This window comes from Xiphophorus couchianus, chromosome 17 (assembly GCF_001444195.1).
Source record: "Xiphophorus couchianus chromosome 17, X_couchianus-1.0, whole genome shotgun sequence".
Classification (NCBI taxonomy): Eukaryota; Metazoa; Chordata; class Actinopteri; order Cyprinodontiformes; family Poeciliidae; genus Xiphophorus; species Xiphophorus couchianus.
The window spans coordinates 14,524,121-14,543,874 of record NC_040244.1 but is presented as its reverse complement, the minus strand read 5'-3'; the positions used below and the strand labels follow the sequence as shown (position 1 = coordinate 14,543,874).

The 19,754-nt window shown below is 40.2% G+C and overlaps 2 protein-coding genes across 2 annotated transcripts; both read right to left on the bottom strand.

The window, feature by feature from the left end:
- Positions 1–1,445: 1,445 nt before the first annotated feature.
- LOC114160741 (NXPE family member 3-like) lies at positions 1,446–9,241 on the bottom strand. Its single transcript, XM_028043492.1, has 7 exons — positions 9,088–9,241; positions 8,024–8,485; positions 4,333–4,628; positions 3,265–3,335; positions 2,881–2,913; positions 2,548–2,733; positions 1,446–2,473 (listed from the first exon to the last, which is right to left on the bottom strand). Exons 1-7 carry the CDS (start codon positions 9,136–9,138, stop codon positions 1,926–1,928), a joined length of 1,647 nt encoding a protein of 548 aa, XP_027899293.1. The 5' UTR covers positions 9,139–9,241; the 3' UTR covers positions 1,446–1,925.
- Positions 9,242–11,750: 2,509 nt separating this feature from the next.
- Positions 11,751–19,545, bottom strand: LOC114160739 (NXPE family member 3-like). The gene is made up of 7 exons (XM_028043489.1): positions 19,392–19,545; positions 18,329–18,790; positions 14,638–14,933; positions 13,570–13,640; positions 13,186–13,218; positions 12,853–13,038; positions 11,751–12,778 (listed from the first exon to the last, which is right to left on the bottom strand). Exons 1-7 carry the CDS (start codon positions 19,440–19,442, stop codon positions 12,231–12,233), a joined length of 1,647 nt encoding a protein of 548 aa, XP_027899290.1. The 5' UTR covers positions 19,443–19,545; the 3' UTR covers positions 11,751–12,230.
- Positions 19,546–19,754: the final 209 nt, after the last annotated feature.

Below are 19,754 nucleotides of genomic sequence, written 5' to 3'. Positions count from 1 at the left end.
CTGTTTAATTCTCTTTCCTTGCTGCCAGAATCTGCTATTTCTCTCTTTCTTGCTCTCAGAATACTTTAGACCTGGTTATTTTGTTATGTTTTAACAAGTTCATCCAACAAAATTAGTTTATTTATCTGGGAGGAGCAGTTCTCAACGCTGAAGCACAGAACGTCTCTCTGCAATGCTTGTGTAGCAACTAAGCAACTAAGACAAGTCTACAAACATGTTTGTGGAAATTCTCGTCATTCCACACAGGCTGAGTTTTTATCTATCTTCACGACAAAAGGATCAGCAGAAGTCGTTTTCGATGAGTTTGGTGAAATACCAGTCCTTAACTGGCAGAAATGGCTCCACTGCAATGTTTGGGATTTTGGACCCATAAATAAGTTCATGTTTCTAGTGACTATTGCTAAAGGTGTTTCTACTTGTTAAACCCATCTTTGAGCCTGAAACACCCAAGAATTTTTCCTACTTTATATTCATGCAAGGTTAAGTTTATATTTACTTGTAAGGTTTCCTGTTATATTTTTGTATTGTATGAACACGAGTTCTATCTGAAGGTGGAACATCTTTTACTTTCATCACAAACAAAATGTCTGTTTTTGTCTCATGAGCTTTTCCAGGTGTTAAAGATCAAACTGACTCTGTCTTTATGTATAAAATGAAAGCAAAAGCAGAATGTATTGATGTAGAAATGTGATTATAGCAGCTTGGATGCACTGACTTTGCAGTGTAGGATGAAAACATAGAACTGGACCTGCACACATAAAACTCAGAGAGAATCGTTCTATTGTAGTAATGGAAATAATGTTACTAGTGCTGAGTGCAGATTACACTAATAACTAACTAATTTAATGTTCTTTTTAATTAACATGCAAAAAAATAAACAGATATAAATGTTCTTATTGTTAACATTAGCTGCACAACTCACTATATTACTTTGACTCATTATTTTTTGAGTCATTTATATATCAAATGTTTATGTCAATGTTTCCTCCATGTCTCCATTACTTTCAGAACTGTGTTGCGCCGTGATCACCATGTCATTTGAGTCATTTCTGTCAAGATTGGGTTTTCTCCGTGTTGATTTGAGTTTTCTCTCTGTGCTTATTTTGGATTTCTGTGTCTTGAGTCTCTGTGTTTTCCTGTCTACCTCTTGATTGTTCCCAGGTGTGTCTAGTTCCGTGATTACCCTCTGTGTATTTAATGCCACCTGTGTCTCTGTCGTACCAGTCTGTTTGATCTGTCTTGCCGTTTAGCTGTCTGAGCTAGTCTGTTGCTAGATGTCTATTAGTTTGCCAGTTGCTACCAGTGTTGAACCTTAGCCTTTCTGCTCAGCTGTGCCGCCTGGATTTTGGATTATGTGTGCATTGTTTGTTAATTAAATCATCATCATCATCATCATCATTCCTCTCAGCTACTGGGTTCACTGCGTCTGCGTCACCACCTCACACTGCAAATCATGACAATTTCTTGAAAAACACCACACAGAACATAACTGACAAGATCTAAGCTAGCATAGCGAGCATACATGAGCATATTAATGCAGAGCTCTACATTGATTTACATCAAAATACATTAAGTTGTGAAAAAGTCTTAGAGGCAACAGGCTTGAGAAAAGACGTTTGAGATAAAATAGGATGTTGACTGTTCAGAGATTAGATAGTTATGGTTATGTTCTTTTATTGAATATTTAATGGAACAAAAGCTTTGAGACACCATAAAGTGTCCTTACATTTCCCATAAAACACAAACCCTGCATCTGCTTCTTTTTGTTAATATTTTTTCCCCTCATCTAGATACAAACAAATCCGTACAGCTGGATTTGTTTGTATCAAAAGTCAAACAGTAAGTATGTGTTACCAATCACCAATAGTTACCAGATCTACCACACAGATCTACAGTCTTCTACTTCTTCCATGTGTCTGTAAATTTCACCTCTGGGAGCATATGTGGGACAAAATAACATCTATCATATTCTTAATTATGGGCTGAGGTGGGTGGAGGTCATGTGGAAGGTAGTGAGCCTGGGTCATCTCCCAGGCGTCCAGCAGTCGGACATTAACTTCTTTGAATATTGCTCTGAGTATCTTGTCTCGTTGCAATGCGTAGTAATCGTCAGTGGTCAGTGACTCACGTAGCGTCAGCTTTTTGGGATTACCAGTCCTGATGATAACCAGAGTATCTGGAGCTCTGGTCAACAGCCGCACCACTGCCCTCCTTATGCTCAGCAGACGTCGAATGTAGACCTCCACAGGGTAAACGCCAAAGTGTGCCCAGACGCCAAAAATGACTACAGTGTTTGTTCCTCCAACCACGCTGTCCAGTTCGTTGGCAACAAAGTGGAACTGGCTGACCGGCAATGGAGGAGCACGGAGGGGAGGGCCGTGGCAGCGGAACGTCAATAAAATGTTGTTTTTATAATCTAAGGCCATAAGGGGCCCAGTTTTTGGGGGGGTTTTCAGGTCAAACTTCTTGAGATCTGAAAGTTTAACAGAGAACAAGTCAGAAGGAACCAATTTGAATTGTTGTCAAACATTTCTACTGAGTATCTACCTGGAACTTTAGCTATTAAGAATTCAATCCACTGCCTGACGGTGGAGTCTCCATACAGATGGAGAACCTTCCCTTTCAGACACTGGCTGATTGCTGTGGCGTTGTTAAACTGATGGACTGTGGTGCCGTCTAGTGCTCGCCAAGCACCCTGGTAGTAATAACCAGCAGGACCAGCTCCTCTCATGGCTTCTAGATGAGGGGAGATTCAGAAGAACAAAAAGAAAAGAAAACCAAAATGATGTTAAGACATAGAAAGTGAATGCCAGCATTACTTTACAGAAACACCTTTGTGGATATTAAACTTTTACCCAATTATACAAACAGCAACTTTACCTGACATGTTAACAGGGACTGTTTCATTGGGAACTGGAGGAAAAAACAAATGATATTTAATGATTGTGTTTTATGATAGTAACTTGAGCAGAACAAACAGCTGTTCTACATTATCGTAGTTTCATAGCAAATCAATATTTTACGGTTTATTCAAGTAAAATGCATGTCTTTCTAAATGAATGTGTTACATGTTATGCAACCACATTTAACTCAGTTTTATGTATCTGAAATAAAGTCCAAACACATCATGTAAATTATAAAATGCCATTGGACAAAGTTGTTTTGAGAAAGCCACACATAGAATAACTGATTACATTTTTTCCATGTATGTCAGGCAATCAATGATTCATTGTAACACATTTATGACAATATAGCAACTTTTACCTTTTAGTTTTGGTAAAATGGTGATTTTGGAGGATCCTGAAGATGGAATGGAAACTTTCAAGTTGACACCACTGTAACAAGAGCAAAGAAACTGTATGAAAGACTCGTTACTAAAATCAAAACAAATTTTAACTGCTAATTCCAATGTGCGTTCTTACTGAATGGCACATTTTCTTTACTTTCATTCAATTGACTTCAATTCAGGTCAGTCACATTGCATTACTTGTAATCGAAGTATAGATTATCGTTGTACTTGTTCATTGTGTGTCTAATCTATTTTCCACAACAGGTCCATCAGGCTCCATGTCTCTAGAACAGAGCTAGCCTTCTTATTAGCTTGTTCAGGTTTTCAAGGCCAGACTCTCTGATGCTGTTATCCGGACAGATTACTGCAGATACGTTTTTTTCTCCATTTTCCTTTTGACTCTGTGTCTATTACTTTTTAGATAAACCCAAAGCAGTTACCAATAAAGTTTTGTTGATATAAATATCAAGTGGAGCATAATAGTGAAAGCCTTAATGCTTCACTTTTGAAAGTAAATCTGTTCGGCTTCATTGCGGCAGTCAGACAGCAAGTCTTAGTGCTACCCTACCAGATAGGCTACATTGAAAAAAATGAAATAAAATTATCTGAAATAGTAACAAGAAACAAATATTGTCTTCCTTTTTGTCTTATTGGGGACATTTTAAAAGTATTTCACACAGTTTTGTTTATCTTGAATGTTGATGGTAAGTTTTTCTGGTTCGGCAACATTTTAGTTTGTTGGTCACTTCTGAATTATAAACTCCTGCACCATCATCAACTTGTTGATGATTCAATGTCATCAACAACAAAAAGATACAAAAACCAAAACAAACCAAAGCCAAAAAAAACACCTGAAAGATGAAAAGATGTCAGTTTTTTAAGTAAATACATGTCTGCTTCTGAAGTCTGTGAACAACAGTCAACTCCACTAAAGTCTTACTGCACACACCTCCCACAGCTAGTGGGCAAAGAGACATAAAAAGCTTTAGGACATTTGTCATGCAATAGAAAAGAGCTGAATATAAACTAATTGTTACTTTTACCTTTGAAAGAGCTTGGCCTCGTTGCCTGTTGGATGCGGTACCAAACCTTTGAAAGCGTGGGAGACCCTGTGTTCACATTTGAGCGTCTTTGGCTTGTAGCAGAACCAGGGCTCACCGGTGTGGGTGTCAGTGAAGTTGCACAGCTGCTCCGGGGGAGCCTTAAGGCACACGTTACAATTGGCATCCTCAGTGACTGAGCCTGAGCGGAAGAGGCTTTGAAAAAAAATCCTGCCAGGCTTTTCCAGGTTGACTCTCTCTAGGACTGTGACTGCCTCACTGGAGTGGACCAGGGTCACCTTTTTGAAAACGACAAGAAACCTCACAATACAATTTCTCTTGTGAAGTAAAATTTAAATATATGTAAAACCCCAAAATACTACGCTTTTATTTGTGTAAGATAGATAGTATCTATTACAGAAAAACTTCTCATAGCAAATGAACTGGAATAATATATCACTTCTCTGGTTCAGGACTGGAAAATCTCACTGGTAAATGTGACATAGTACTATATTGCCAAAGATATTTACTTGTTTGCCTTCAAATACAAATTGAGTGACATCTGATTCTTAATCCAAACGGCTTGTATGATCAGTGATCTTCCTTTGGTGTTGTAGTTGAGTGATTCCTCTCGGGACATTTATTAAGTTCATCAGAATCAGAATTTCTTTTATTGTCATTGTACATGAAGAAAGCACAATGACATATTAAAAATTGCAACTCTTGGAGGCAAGTCAAATAAATGAATAAGAAAACAATAAATAAGTTTATCTCAATAAATATAAAAAATATAGTAGAAGCAGAACAACTGGGATGTCAAGGAAAAAATAAATAAATAAGGTTTTAGAAGGATTATCTGTGTTAAGGGCAACAACAGTTCTTGGGTAGAAACTGTTTTGTAGTGCCCCTAAGGACTTTATTGCCCTCAGGGGCAGGAGTTTGAAGAGGTGGTGGCCGGGGTGTGAGGGGTCCTTGGTGATACTGCAGGCTCTCTGGACGCATTGAGTCCTGTAGATCTCCTCCAGACATGGAAGAAGGCAGCCAATCAGTCTCTGGGTGGTGTTTATGACCCTGTGGAGCTGCTTCCTCTCTGCCGCAGTGGAGCTGGAGAACCACAGTGGGATGTGGTTCTCATCCCACTGTGGTTCTCCACAGAGCAGCGATAGAAGGACACCAAGAACTCAGTTCTCAGGTTGTTCTTCCTGAGAATCCTCAGCAAGTACAGTCTCTGTTGTCCTTTTTTCAGGACTGAAGTGGAGTTAGAGTTCCAGGTCAGGTCTTCACTGATGTTGGTGCCCAGGAACTTGAAATTTGACACCCTCTCCCGACTGTCCCCATTTATGACTTTGGGTTGAATGTCTAGTTTACACCTCCTGAAGTTGACAACCAGTTCGTGGAGGTGGAGGTGTTCAAATGGAAGTTGTTGGTGGTGCACCAGACAGTCGTTCCACCTCCATTCCCCTGTGGCATCATCAGCAAACTTTATGATTTTGTTTGGGTGGGTGAAGCTAAACTCATGGGACACACAGCCTTGTGGAGAGCCTTGCTGGTGCTCACTGCTGAGGACAGGTGGGATCCTACTCTCATCCTCTGGCAGTGGTCTGCCAGGAAGTCCATGATCCAGCTGGACATGTTGTGGGGGAGACCCAGGTGCCCCAGTTTCCTCACCAGTATGCTTGGAATGATGGTGTTAAAAGCTAATCTGAAGTCCAGGTAGACCAGCCTCATGTAGCTCCTTTGATGTTACACATGTGCCAATGTGGTGTGCATAGTGGTAGCGATAGCATCTTCTGTAGACCAGTTGGCTCTGCATGCAAACTGGTGAGGGTACAATTTGGGTGGCAGATGAGAAGTAGTGTGACTCTGAACCAGTTTTTCAAAACACTTTGTGATGATAGTGTCACTGACAGGAAGTCATTGAGACTGCTAATGTTCTTGTATGGCAGAGGGCTGATGGTGGAGGACTTTAAGCATGGTGGGACGGAGCACCGGATGAGGGACTGATTGAAGATGCTGGTAAAACCCCAACTTACTGGTCTGCACAGTCTCTTACACCATCTGATCTAGCAGATTTCCAGGAGTTCACTGCCCTCAAGGTAATTCACACTTCTGTGCCTGTACTGTGATGGTCTGGCTGTGGAGGGATTTTGCCTGCAGTAGGGGCTCGCTGGTGATTTAGTCTCAAAACAGGTGAAGAAGTGATTGAGCTTCTCTGCCAGTGAAGCAGAGGATACAGCAGAGGATACAGGTTCAAGCAAGGGTCAGTCCCAGGCTGGAAAAAGGCAATCTTGTCTCCTCCCAATGTTCCATTTCGTACAATGCAGTTGCCGTATGGGTTTACTGGCAAATAGTAAACCCATATTGCATTGGATTGTTAAACAATGATGCTATATTTATTATTTCAGAAAACATCTCTCCACTGCTGTATTGTGTACCTAGTACCTTGTATTGCACTTACAGATGTAGGATGAGGAACCCCATTCCATGATACTCTATTCTCTGTTCTTCAGCAAATCTGAACACAACATTAAGTCTGAAAGTCTATAGCCATTGATTCTGCAGGACATTGGCCACCTTTGGTCACTACATGCCTTAGCATCAGCTTAAATCTGTAATTTTACATGCTTAGCTCTTTGTGCCAGAGTTGCTTTTGCTCCCCATAACTTCCACCTTGATACAACCTCACTATCAGTTGACTGTCGAATATTTAGTAGCAAGGAAATTTCCCAACTGGACTTACTGGACAGGTCATAACATTTCACGGTACCACACTGGAAACCACTGATTCTTGAGAGAGACTAAATATTTTACAAATGTTTGTAGAAGCAGTCTTTGTAAAGGTTATGAACAATATACTGTGGTGATATTGTGTATTTATTGCTCTAAGTTGCACTCTGCTTGTTTTGTGGAGAAACAAAATGAGTTCAAGAACGTCATGCTTATCTTGGGACTTTGTACTGTACATTATTTGACTATGTGTTAATTGGGGCTTCATTTTAGTTTAATGATCCAGTTACTGTAGTTTGCCATGTTGTCTTTGCTCCTTTTGTTTTTGTGTCATTTCTGTTGAGTTTATGTTCTGTCTCTTATTTTCCTTTCTCTTTCAGCTCAACCTTAGTAAATGGTTGAGCTGTTTAATTCTGCTATGTTTATTGCATTAATCAGTTCTCCCTGAGCTATCTTTAATGTCCTGCTCTTTCCTAGCTGTTTTTTTATCTATTAATTAGACTCACTTTTATTCAATTTCCTAATGTACCTCAGAAATACTGAAGGTTTGACTATACTTCCCAATACTCAAGAAACGTTTTTTTATAGCCTGGTTGTCAAGAGAAACAGCAACGTTTGGTTTGGCTGTGGTAAACTTCATCAGACACTCCTGGGTCAAACAGGTCAAATATTTCAAAAAGTAAGTTTCTCCTTTTTCACATCAGTCACCACCTTTCAAATTTCTGACTGCATGATAGACAACAAGAGGAAAAAAGGTTTGTGTATAAACATTGTGGTAAAAACAGGCAGATTAAACTCAGGCCAAATTTAAAAAATGGATCTAACACATTACCCTCCTACTCTGAGCTTTCAGGTCCTCGATATCCAGAACTCGCGACACAAAAAGCTTATTTAGGAGAAAGTAACAAAGGAGATCTTATCTAGGTCACACTATTTGCTCATTTAAGAGAAAAACATTCAGTCTTACCTCAACCTGTGCGCTTCCTTCCCATAGTAAAGAGAATACAGCCGTGTAGGAACCGTTGCGATGATCAAAGACTTTCCCCACCACGCCTGCCTGAACAGTTCGGTTGTGCAGCCGAGCAAACAGGACGTCTCCGCCAGATTTCTTGGGGCGACCAAGAAAGTCATTAATTTTGATCAAAACCTCCAGCTGATCACCAACATGCCAACTTCCCCCTCCGTCACGTGGAAGAATGGTGAACGTGCTGTGAGCGGGATGACTGGTGTCATTCAGACAGAAGTTGGCTGGGACAGATGGTGTTTCAGGCCAGGTGATGTAGTTCTTTAAAAATTCCAACTCAAGAGCGTCTTCAGGTAACACAGAGTGGAAGGAGCAGAAACTGGTTGGCTTAGGAGGCTCAGTGGGACGTTTCAGAGTTCTGGTGGTGGGAATCAGAGCCTCAGTGGTCGGGACTTTGTTCTTCAACTAGAGAATAAAGTTTAGAGATTGAACAAATCAAGTGCCATAAAATCATAGTTTCTTTACAAATTACTGATTAATTATGATAGCTTCCTCAATTATATATTGAGGTGACCCTGCATTAGCATAAAACTATAACTGAATATTTTGTTTGAAAACCCAACAATTCCTTCTTTTTCCCATTTGGGTTTTGATACTTTTCAGGTCCAGAAGCTTTCCCAAAGATTGGGAGTTATCAGTCAAAAAGCACCCATAACTAAATGAACTAGGGCTGCAGCTAACGATTGTTGTATTAACCACATTTTCTATCCATAATTCTTACAATAAATAAAACATAATACAGTGTAGGGTTAATTTGGTAAGGCTTTTGATTAACCAATTCATAATTGGATAGAAAAGCTGCTTAATAATTTATTTTTTTTTTTTTTCTGGTGTCTTTTATGACTTTGTATTTTTGTGTTTTCATGATGTAAAGCACTTTAAACTGTCTTGTTGCTGAAATGTGCGACACAAATAAACTTGGTTCATTGAACTTGAAAGCTGTACTTTTACCAGCCTATAATGCTGACGAAGTTGAAGTTCATGTTTGAAAGATGACAAATACTCACCTGTGCTAATTTACCGGCTATGTGATCAGCGACGTTGGGATTGCTAAACATGATCCATAAGACAACAACAGCCAACAACAGAACGAGCCATCCGTACTTCAGAGGAAAACGTTTCCTTAAAGCTTGGCCTCCCAGTAGCAGTGACAACTCGATCTGGCTCTGTGTTAAAAGAAAATCAAAAAAGCATCCAGGTCAATGACTATCGATTTTGAAAACAATGCAGAGCTGAGTTACTGTCTCTCTGCAATGCTTGTGTAGCAACTAAGACAAGTCTACAAACATGTTTGTGGAAATTCTTGTCATTCCACACACGCTGAGTTTTCATCTTCTGTGACTTGAAGTGTCACGACAAAAGGATCAGCAGAAGTCGTTTTCCCTGTAAGAGGTTTGCAGTGTCAGAGGAGCTGTTGGCCCAGTTCGACACGGCGCTCCTCAAATCCATCCTGTTTTCAGTCACAGTGCGGTTTTTTGCAGCCACTAAGCAACACAGTTGCAAATTGCAGTGAGCAGTAAGGCAGAGGTGAAACCAACCAACCGCTTCTCAAATCAGAAGTAAGAGTCAAGTCTTTCCAATTACATCTCAGTTGGAATCTCAAGTGGAAGACCTCTAAATCACAAGTCTTGTCCAAAGTTAGGACAAGGAAGAGTCATGTTGGCTAAAAACTCTTAAACGTCCCACAGTCCTAAGACAGGTTGAGGGCCCTATCCGCAGCCTAGTCGGGGTCGCACTGGTATTTTATTTTATTTTGTTTTATTTTTTTCGCGTTTTCAGGATCTAACCGGCTGACGGGGCCTCATCACCTCCCCGCTGTCCGAGGAGGTGATGACAGCGGGGAGCAGCTTCTGCTGCTATCGCAACAGAAGCTGCGATCGCTGCTTCTCAACAGCAGCGATAGCAGCATTCGAGAAGAGTTTCATTCATCAGCGGTGGCTGAAAGGAAGCCAACAAAAAATGTTGGCTAAGAGTTTTTAGCCACACACACGCCCCCCCCCTCAAGCAGCGGAAACAGACTAACAGCCACTGGAAGAGTGAAATTTTCTGCATACCTGTTAATCAATCAGAACTAGAAGTCCTAGAAAAATAGAAGTTAGACAAATTCTAGTTTTTCCAGAAAGGAAGTAACAAACACAAAGCAAACCATCTCTGCCCCAACAAACACGTCACTGTCAAGACACAAAACATCAAACGTCTTCAGTCCACAAAATTAAGGACAACCACAGCTGATGGTCAATATTTTAGCAGGACATTTCTGTGCCAATCATTTTAGTTAAATATGATTCCATGGACCCTACAATTTTGCATACACTGCCATGTTGTCATATTTTTGAAGTATGATTTATTTGAGTGGCAAGGCTGTCACAGTTTCAGTTCAGCACTAGATGTCACTGGTGAGCAATGAAGGAAGCACCAAGTAATGAACCTTTGGGCAAATCAAAGGGCTTTAAAGCCTCATTTGGCCATTGCTGCTTAACTATAGGCAAGAGTTGATAAAGATGAGGGTACAAGACTAGTCCAGGAAGCGAAAACACACTGGAATAGTTAAAGGTGTGATTTGTAAATAGTTAAAGGTGAGCTCAGGAGCGCCTGTTTACTCTACTAGGTGGGAAAGCAATCTGGTATCTTCCTCCTTGAACCAGTTAAGCTGCTTCTGATTGGAAGTTACACACAAACACAGCCACTGTCCTACACACAAGCCTGCAGACCTAACATGTCCAGTCCAAGTCCTAAACTTTAAGCCTCATGTCTTGATCAAGTCCTCTAACCAAATGTGTAAGTTAATCACATAATCATAATTGATTTGTAGAATTTATATTGTCTTATTGAAAGGTGGGTCTAAAATTGTCATATGAAATGTCATATCAATAAAAAACTAATCATTTAAACAACTGTATTAATGTAGAAATGTGATTATAGCATCTTGGATGCACTGACTTTGCAGTGTAGGATGAAAACATAGAACTGGACCTGCACACATAAAACTCAGAGAGAATCGTTCTATTGTAGTAATGGAAATAATGTTACTAGTGCTGAGTGCAGATTACACTAATAACTAACTAATTTAATGTTCTTTTTAATTAACATGCAAAAAAATAAACAGATATAAATGTTCTTATTGTTAACATTAGCTGCACAACTCACTATATTACTTTGACTCATTATTTTTTGAGTCATTTATATATCAAATGTTTATGTCAATGTTTCCTCCATGTCTCCATTACTTTCAGAACTGTGTTGCGCCGTGATCACCATGTCATTTGAGTCATTTCTGTCAAGATTGGGTTTTCTCCGTGTTGATTTGAGTTTTCTCTCTGTGCTTATTTTGGATTTCTGTGTCTTGAGTCTCTGTGTTTTCCTGTCTACCTCTTGATTGTTCCCAGGTGTGTCTAGTTCCGTGATTACCCTCTGTGTATTTAATGCCACCTGTGTCTCTGTCGTACCAGTCTGTTTGATCTGTCTTGCCGTTTAGCTGTCTGAGCTAGTCTGTTGCTAGATGTCTATTAGTTTGCCAGTTGCTACCAGTGTTGAACCTTAGCCTTTCTGCTCAGCTGTGCCGCCTGGATTTTGGATTATGTGTGCATTGTTTGTTAATTAAATCATCATCATCATCATCATCATTCCTCTCAGCTACTGGGTTCACTGCGTCTGCGTCACCACCTCACACTGCAAATCATGACAATTTCTTGAAAAACACCACACAGAACATAACTGACAAGATCTAAGCTAGCATAGCGAGCATACATGAGCATATTAATGCAGAGCTCTACATTGATTTACATCAAAATACATTAAGTTGTGAAAAAGTCTTAGAGGCAACAGGCTTGAGAAAAGACGTTTGAGATAAAATAGGATGTTGACTGTTCAGAGATTAGATAGTTATGGTTATGTTCTTTTATTGAATATTTAATGGAACAAAAGCTTTGAGACACCATAAAGTGTCCTTACATTTCCCATAAAACACAAACCCTGCATCTGCTTCTTTTTGTTAATATTTTTTCCCCTCATCTAGATACAAACAAATCCGTACAGCTGGATTTGTTTGTATCAAAAGTCAAACAGTAAGTATGTGTTACCAATCACCAATAGTTACCAGATCTACCACACAGATCTACAGTCTTCTACTTCTTCCATGTGTCTGTAAATTTCACCTCTGGGAGCATATGTGGGACAAAATAACATCTATCATATTCTTAATTATGGGCTGAGGTGGGTGGAGGTCATGTGGAAGGTAGTGAGCCTGGGTCATCTCCCAGGCGTCCAGCAGTCGGACATTAACTTCTTTGAATATTGCTCTGAGTATCTTGTCTCGTTGCAATGCGTAGTAATCGTCAGTGGTCAGTGACTCACGTAGCGTCAGCTTTTTGGGATTACCAGTCCTGATGATAACCAGAGTATCTGGAGCTCTGGTCAACAGCCGCACCACTGCCCTCCTTATGCTCAGCAGACGTCGAATGTAGACCTCCACAGGGTAAACGCCAAAGTGTGCCCAGACGCCAAAAATGACTACAGTGTTTGTTCCTCCAACCACGCTGTCCAGTTCGTTGGCAACAAAGTGGAACTGGCTGACCGGCAATGGAGGAGCACGGAGGGGAGGGCCGTGGCAGCGGAACGTCAATAAAATGTTGTTTTTATAATCTAAGGCCATAAGGGGCCCAGTTTTTGGGGGGGTTTTCAGGTCAAACTTCTTGAGATCTGAAAGTTTAACAGAGAACAAGTCAGAAGGAACCAATTTGAATTGTTGTCAAACATTTCTACTGAGTATCTACCTGGAACTTTAGCTATTAAGAATTCAATCCACTGCCTGACGGTGGAGTCTCCATACAGATGGAGAACCTTCCCTTTCAGACACTGGCTGATTGCTGTGGCGTTGTTAAACTGATGGACTGTGGTGCCGTCTAGTGCTCGCCAAGCACCCTGGTAGTAATAACCAGCAGGACCAGCTCCTCTCATGGCTTCTAGATGAGGGGAGATTCAGAAGAACAAAAAGAAAAGAAAACCAAAATGATGTTAAGACATAGAAAGTGAATGCCAGCATTACTTTACAGAAACACCTTTGTGGATATTAAACTTTTACCCAATTATACAAACAGCAACTTTACCTGACATGTTAACAGGGACTGTTTCATTGGGAACTGGAGGAAAAAACAAATGATATTTAATGATTGTGTTTTATGATAGTAACTTGAGCAGAACAAACAGCTGTTCTACATTATCGTAGTTTCATAGCAAATCAATATTTTACGGTTTATTCAAGTAAAATGCATGTCTTTCTAAATGAATGTGTTACATGTTATGCAACCACATTTAACTCAGTTTTATGTATCTGAAATAAAGTCCAAACACATCATGTAAATTATAAAATGCCATTGGACAAAGTTGTTTTGAGAAAGCCACACATAGAATAACTGATTACATTTTTTCCATGTATGTCAGGCAATCAATGATTCATTGTAACACATTTATGACAATATAGCAACTTTTACCTTTTAGTTTTGGTAAAATGGTGATTTTGGAGGATCCTGAAGATGGAATGGAAACTTTCAAGTTGACACCACTGTAACAAGAGCAAAGAAACTGTATGAAAGACTCGTTACTAAAATCAAAACAAATTTTAACTGCTAATTCCAATGTGCGTTCTTACTGAATGGCACATTTTCTTTACTTTCATTCAATTGACTTCAATTCAGGTCAGTCACATTGCATTACTTGTAATCGAAGTATAGATTATCGTTGTACTTGTTCATTGTGTGTCTAATCTATTTTCCACAACAGGTCCATCAGGCTCCATGTCTCTAGAACAGAGCTAGCCTTCTTATTAGCTTGTTCAGGTTTTCAAGGCCAGACTCTCTGATGCTGTTATCCGGACAGATTACTGCAGATACGTTTTTTTCTCCATTTTCCTTTTGACTCTGTGTCTATTACTTTTTAGATAAACCCAAAGCAGTTACCAATAAAGTTTTGTTGATATAAATATCAAGTGGAGCATAATAGTGAAAGCCTTAATGCTTCACTTTTGAAAGTAAATCTGTTCGGCTTCATTGCGGCAGTCAGACAGCAAGTCTTAGTGCTACCCTACCAGATAGGCTACATTGAAAAAAATGAAATAAAATTATCTGAAATAGTAACAAGAAACAAATATTGTCTTCCTTTTTGTCTTATTGGGGACATTTTAAAAGTATTTCACACAGTTTTGTTTATCTTGAATGTTGATGGTAAGTTTTTCTGGTTCGGCAACATTTTAGTTTGTTGGTCACTTCTGAATTATAAACTCCTGCACCATCATCAACTTGTTGATGATTCAATGTCATCAACAACAAAAAGATACAAAAACCAAAACAAACCAAAGCCAAAAAAAACACCTGAAAGATGAAAAGATGTCAGTTTTTTAAGTAAATACATGTCTGCTTCTGAAGTCTGTGAACAACAGTCAACTCCACTAAAGTCTTACTGCACACACCTCCCACAGCTAGTGGGCAAAGAGACATAAAAAGCTTTAGGACATTTGTCATGCAATAGAAAAGAGCTGAATATAAACTAATTGTTACTTTTACCTTTGAAAGAGCTTGGCCTCGTTGCCTGTTGGATGCGGTACCAAACCTTTGAAAGCGTGGGAGACCCTGTGTTCACATTTGAGCGTCTTTGGCTTGTAGCAGAACCAGGGCTCACCGGTGTGGGTGTCAGTGAAGTTGCACAGCTGCTCCGGGGGAGCCTTAAGGCACACGTTACAATTGGCATCCTCAGTGACTGAGCCTGAGCGGAAGAGGCTTTGAAAAAAAATCCTGCCAGGCTTTTCCAGGTTGACTCTCTCTAGGACTGTGACTGCCTCACTGGAGTGGACCAGGGTCACCTTTTTGAAAACGACAAGAAACCTCACAATACAATTTCTCTTGTGAAGTAAAATTTAAATATATGTAAAACCCCAAAATACTACGCTTTTATTTGTGTAAGATAGATAGTATCTATTACAGAAAAACTTCTCATAGCAAATGAACTGGAATAATATATCACTTCTCTGGTTCAGGACTGGAAAATCTCACTGGTAAATGTGACATAGTACTATATTGCCAAAGATATTTACTTGTTTGCCTTCAAATACAAATTGAGTGACATCTGATTCTTAATCCAAACGGCTTGTATGATCAGTGATCTTCCTTTGGTGTTGTAGTTGAGTGATTCCTCTCGGGACATTTATTAAGTTCATCAGAATCAGAATTTCTTTTATTGTCATTGTACATGAAGAAAGCACAATGACATATTAAAAATTGCAACTCTTGGAGGCAAGTCAAATAAATGAATAAGAAAACAATAAATAAGTTTATCTCAATAAATATAAAAAATATAGTAGAAGCAGAACAACTGGGATGTCAAGGAAAAAATAAATAAATAAGGTTTTAGAAGGATTATCTGTGTTAAGGGCAACAACAGTTCTTGGGTAGAAACTGTTTTGTAGTGCCCCTAAGGACTTTATTGCCCTCAGGGGCAGGAGTTTGAAGAGGTGGTGGCCGGGGTGTGAGGGGTCCTTGGTGATACTGCAGGCTCTCTGGACGCATTGAGTCCTGTAGATCTCCTCCAGACATGGAAGAAGGCAGCCAATCAGTCTCTGGGTGGTGTTTATGACCCTGTGGAGCTGCTTCCTCTCTGCCGCAGTGGAGCTGGAGAACCACAGTGGGATGTGGTTCTCATCCCACTGTGGTTCTCCACAGAGCAGCGATAGAAGGACACCAAGAACTCAGTTCTCAGGTTGTTCTTCCTGAGAATCCTCAGCAAGTACAGTCTCTGTTGTCCTTTTTTCAGGACTGAAGTGGAGTTAGAGTTCCAGGTCAGGTCTTCACTGATGTTGGTGCCCAGGAACTTGAAATTTGACACCCTCTCCCGACTGTCCCCATTTATGACTTTGGGTTGAATGTCTAGTTTACACCTCCTGAAGTTGACAACCAGTTCGTGGAGGTGGAGGTGTTCAAATGGAAGTTGTTGGTGGTGCACCAGACAGTCGTTCCACCTCCATTCCCCTGTGGCATCATCAGCAAACTTTATGATTTTGTTTGGGTGGGTGAAGCTAAACTCATGGGACACACAGCCTTGTGGAGAGCCTTGCTGGTGCTCACTGCTGAGGACAGGTGGGATCCTACTCTCATCCTCTGGCAGTGGTCTGCCAGGAAGTCCATGATCCAGCTGGACATGTTGTGGGGGAGACCCAGGTGCCCCAGTTTCCTCACCAGTATGCTTGGAATGATGGTGTTAAAAGCTAATCTGAAGTCCAGGTAGACCAGCCTCATGTAGCTCCTTTGATGTTACACATGTGCCAATGTGGTGTGCATAGTGGTAGCGATAGCATCTTCTGTAGACCAGTTGGCTCTGCATGCAAACTGGTGAGGGTACAATTTGGGTGGCAGATGAGAAGTAGTGTGACTCTGAACCAGTTTTTCAAAACACTTTGTGATGATAGTGTCACTGACAGGAAGTCATTGAGACTGCTAATGTTCTTGTATGGCAGAGGGCTGATGGTGGAGGACTTTAAGCATGGTGGGACGGAGCACCGGATGAGGGACTGATTGAAGATGCTGGTAAAACCCCAACTTACTGGTCTGCACAGTCTCTTACACCATCTGATCTAGCAGATTTCCAGGAGTTCACTGCCCTCAAGGTAATTCACACTTCTGTGCCTGTACTGTGATGGTCTGGCTGTGGAGGGATTTTGCCTGCAGTAGGGGCTCGCTGGTGATTTAGTCTCAAAACAGGTGAAGAAGTGATTGAGCTTCTCTGCCAGTGAAGCAGAGGATACAGCAGAGGATACAGGTTCAAGCAAGGGTCAGTCCCAGGCTGGAAAAAGGCAATCTTGTCTCCTCCCAATGTTCCATTTCGTACAATGCAGTTGCCGTATGGGTTTACTGGCAAATAGTAAACCCATATTGCATTGGATTGTTAAACAATGATGCTATATTTATTATTTCAGAAAACATCTCTCCACTGCTGTATTGTGTACCTAGTACCTTGTATTGCACTTACAGATGTAGGATGAGGAACCCCATTCCATGATACTCTATTCTCTGTTCTTCAGCAAATCTGAACACAACATTAAGTCTGAAAGTCTATAGCCATTGATTCTGCAGGACATTGGCCACCTTTGGTCACTACATGCCTTAGCATCAGCTTAAATCTGTAATTTTACATGCTTAGCTCTTTGTGCCAGAGTTGCTTTTGCTCCCCATAACTTCCACCTTGATACAACCTCACTATCAGTTGACTGTCGAATATTTAGTAGCAAGGAAATTTCCCAACTGGACTTACTGGACAGGTCATAACATTTCACGGTACCACACTGGAAACCACTGATTCTTGAGAGAGACTAAATATTTTACAAATGTTTGTAGAAGCAGTCTTTGTAAAGGTTATGAACAATATACTGTGGTGATATTGTGTATTTATTGCTCTAAGTTGCACTCTGCTTGTTTTGTGGAGAAACAAAATGAGTTCAAGAACGTCATGCTTATCTTGGGACTTTGTACTGTACATTATTTGACTATGTGTTAATTGGGGCTTCATTTTAGTTTAATGATCCAGTTACTGTAGTTTGCCATGTTGTCTTTGCTCCTTTTGTTTTTGTGTCATTTCTGTTGAGTTTATGTTCTGTCTCTTATTTTCCTTTCTCTTTCAGCTCAACCTTAGTAAATGGTTGAGCTGTTTAATTCTGCTATGTTTATTGCATTAATCAGTTCTCCCTGAGCTATCTTTAATGTCCTGCTCTTTCCTAGCTGTTTTTTTATCTATTAATTAGACTCACTTTTATTCAATTTCCTAATGTACCTCAGAAATACTGAAGGTTTGACTATACTTCCCAATACTCAAGAAACGTTTTTTTATAGCCTGGTTGTCAAGAGAAACAGCAACGTTTGGTTTGGCTGTGGTAAACTTCATCAGACACTCCTGGGTCAAACAGGTCAAATATTTCAAAAAGTAAGTTTCTCCTTTTTCACATCAGTCACCACCTTTCAAATTTCTGACTGCATGATAGACAACAAGAGGAAAAAAGGTTTGTGTATAAACATTGTGGTAAAAACAGGCAGATTAAACTCAGGCCAAATTTAAAAAATGGATCTAACACATTACCCTCCTACTCTGAGCTTTCAGGTCCTCGATATCCAGAACTCGCGACACAAAAAGCTTATTTAGGAGAAAGTAACAAAGGAGATCTTATCTAGGTCACACTATTTGCTCATTTAAGAGAAAAACATTCAGTCTTACCTCAACCTGTGCGCTTCCTTCCCATAGTAAAGAGAATACAGCCGTGTAGGAACCGTTGCGATGATCAAAGACTTTCCCCACCACGCCTGCCTGAACAGTTCGGTTGTGCAGCCGAGCAAACAGGACGTCTCCGCCAGATTTCTTGGGGCGACCAAGAAAGTCATTAATTTTGATCAAAACCTCCAGCTGATCACCAACATGCCAACTTCCCCCTCCGTCACGTGGAAGAATGGTGAACGTGCTGTGAGCGGGATGACTGGTGTCATTCAGACAGAAGTTGGCTGGGACAGATGGTGTTTCAGGCCAGGTGATGTAGTTCTTTAAAAATTCCAACTCAAGAGCGTCTTCAGGTAACACAGAGTGGAAGGAGCAGAAACTGGTTGGCTTAGGAGGCTCAGTGGGACGTTTCAGAGTTCTGGTGGTGGGAATCAGAGCCTCAGTGGTCGGGACTTTGTTCTTCAACTAGAGAATAAAGTTTAGAGATTGAACAAATCAAGTGCCATAAAATCATAGTTTCTTTACAAATTACTGATTAATTATGATAGCTTCCTCAATTATATATTGAGGTGACCCTGCATTAGCATAAAACTATAACTGAATATTTTGTTTGAAAACCCAACAATTCCTTCTTTTTCCCATTTGGGTTTTGATACTTTTCAGGTCCAGAAGCTTTCCCAAAGATTGGGAGTTATCAGTCAAAAAGCACCCATAACTAAATGAACTAGGGCTGCAGCTAACGATTGTTGTATTAACCACATTTTCTATCCATAATTCTTACAATAAATAAAACATAATACAGTGTAGGGTTAATTTGGTAAGGCTTTTGATTAACCAATTCATAATTGGATAGAAAAGCTGCTTAATAATTTATTTATTTTTTTTTCTGGTGTCTTTTATGACTTTGTATTTTTGTGTTTTCATGATGTAAAGCACTTTAAACTGTCTTGTTGCTGAAATGTGCGACACAAATAAACTTGGTTCATTGAACTTGAAAGCTGTACTTTTACCAGCCTATAATGCTGACGAAGTTGAAGTTCATGTTTGAAAGATGACAAATACTCACCTGTGCTAATTTACCGGCTATGTGATCAGCGACGTTGGGATTGCTAAACATGATCCATAAGACAACAACAGCCAACAACAGAACGAGCCATCCGTACTTCAGAGGAAAACGTTTCCTTAAAGCTTGGCCTCCCAGTAGCAGTGACAACTCGATCTGGCTCTGTGTTAAAAGAAAATCAAAAAAGCATCCAGGTCAATGACTATCGATTTTGAAAACAATGCAGAGCTGAGTTACTGTCTCTCTGCAATGCTTGTGTAGCAACTAAGACAAGTCTACAAACATGTTTGTGGAAATTCTTGTCATTCCACACACGCTGAGTTTTCATCTTCTGTGACTTGAAGTGTCACGACAAAAGGATCAGCA

Excerpts from the sequence above, each read along its gene's own strand:
- LOC114160741 (XM_028043492.1), bottom strand. The coding sequence starts at position 9,138 with ATGTTTAGCAATCCCAACGTCGCTGATCACATAGCCGGTAAATTAGCA. Across the intron at positions 3,336-4,332 it reads GAGGCCAAGCTCTTTCAAAG|TGGTGTCAACTTGAAAGTTT; the intron begins GTAAAAGTAACA and ends CTCTTGTTACAG. Across the intron at positions 2,914-3,264 it reads CATTTTACCAAAACTAAAAG|TTCCCAATGAAACAGTCCCT; the intron begins GTAAAAGTTGCT and ends TTTTTCCTCCAG.
- LOC114160739 (XM_028043489.1), bottom strand. The coding sequence starts at position 19,442 with ATGTTTAGCAATCCCAACGTCGCTGATCACATAGCCGGTAAATTAGCA. Across the intron at positions 18,791-19,391 it reads TAGCCGGTAAATTAGCACAG|TTGAAGAACAAAGTCCCGAC; the intron begins GTGAGTATTTGT and ends TTTATTCTCTAG. Across the intron at positions 12,779-12,852 it reads CTTAATAGCTAAAGTTCCAG|ATCTCAAGAAGTTTGACCTG; the intron begins GTAGATACTCAG and ends TTAAACTTTCAG.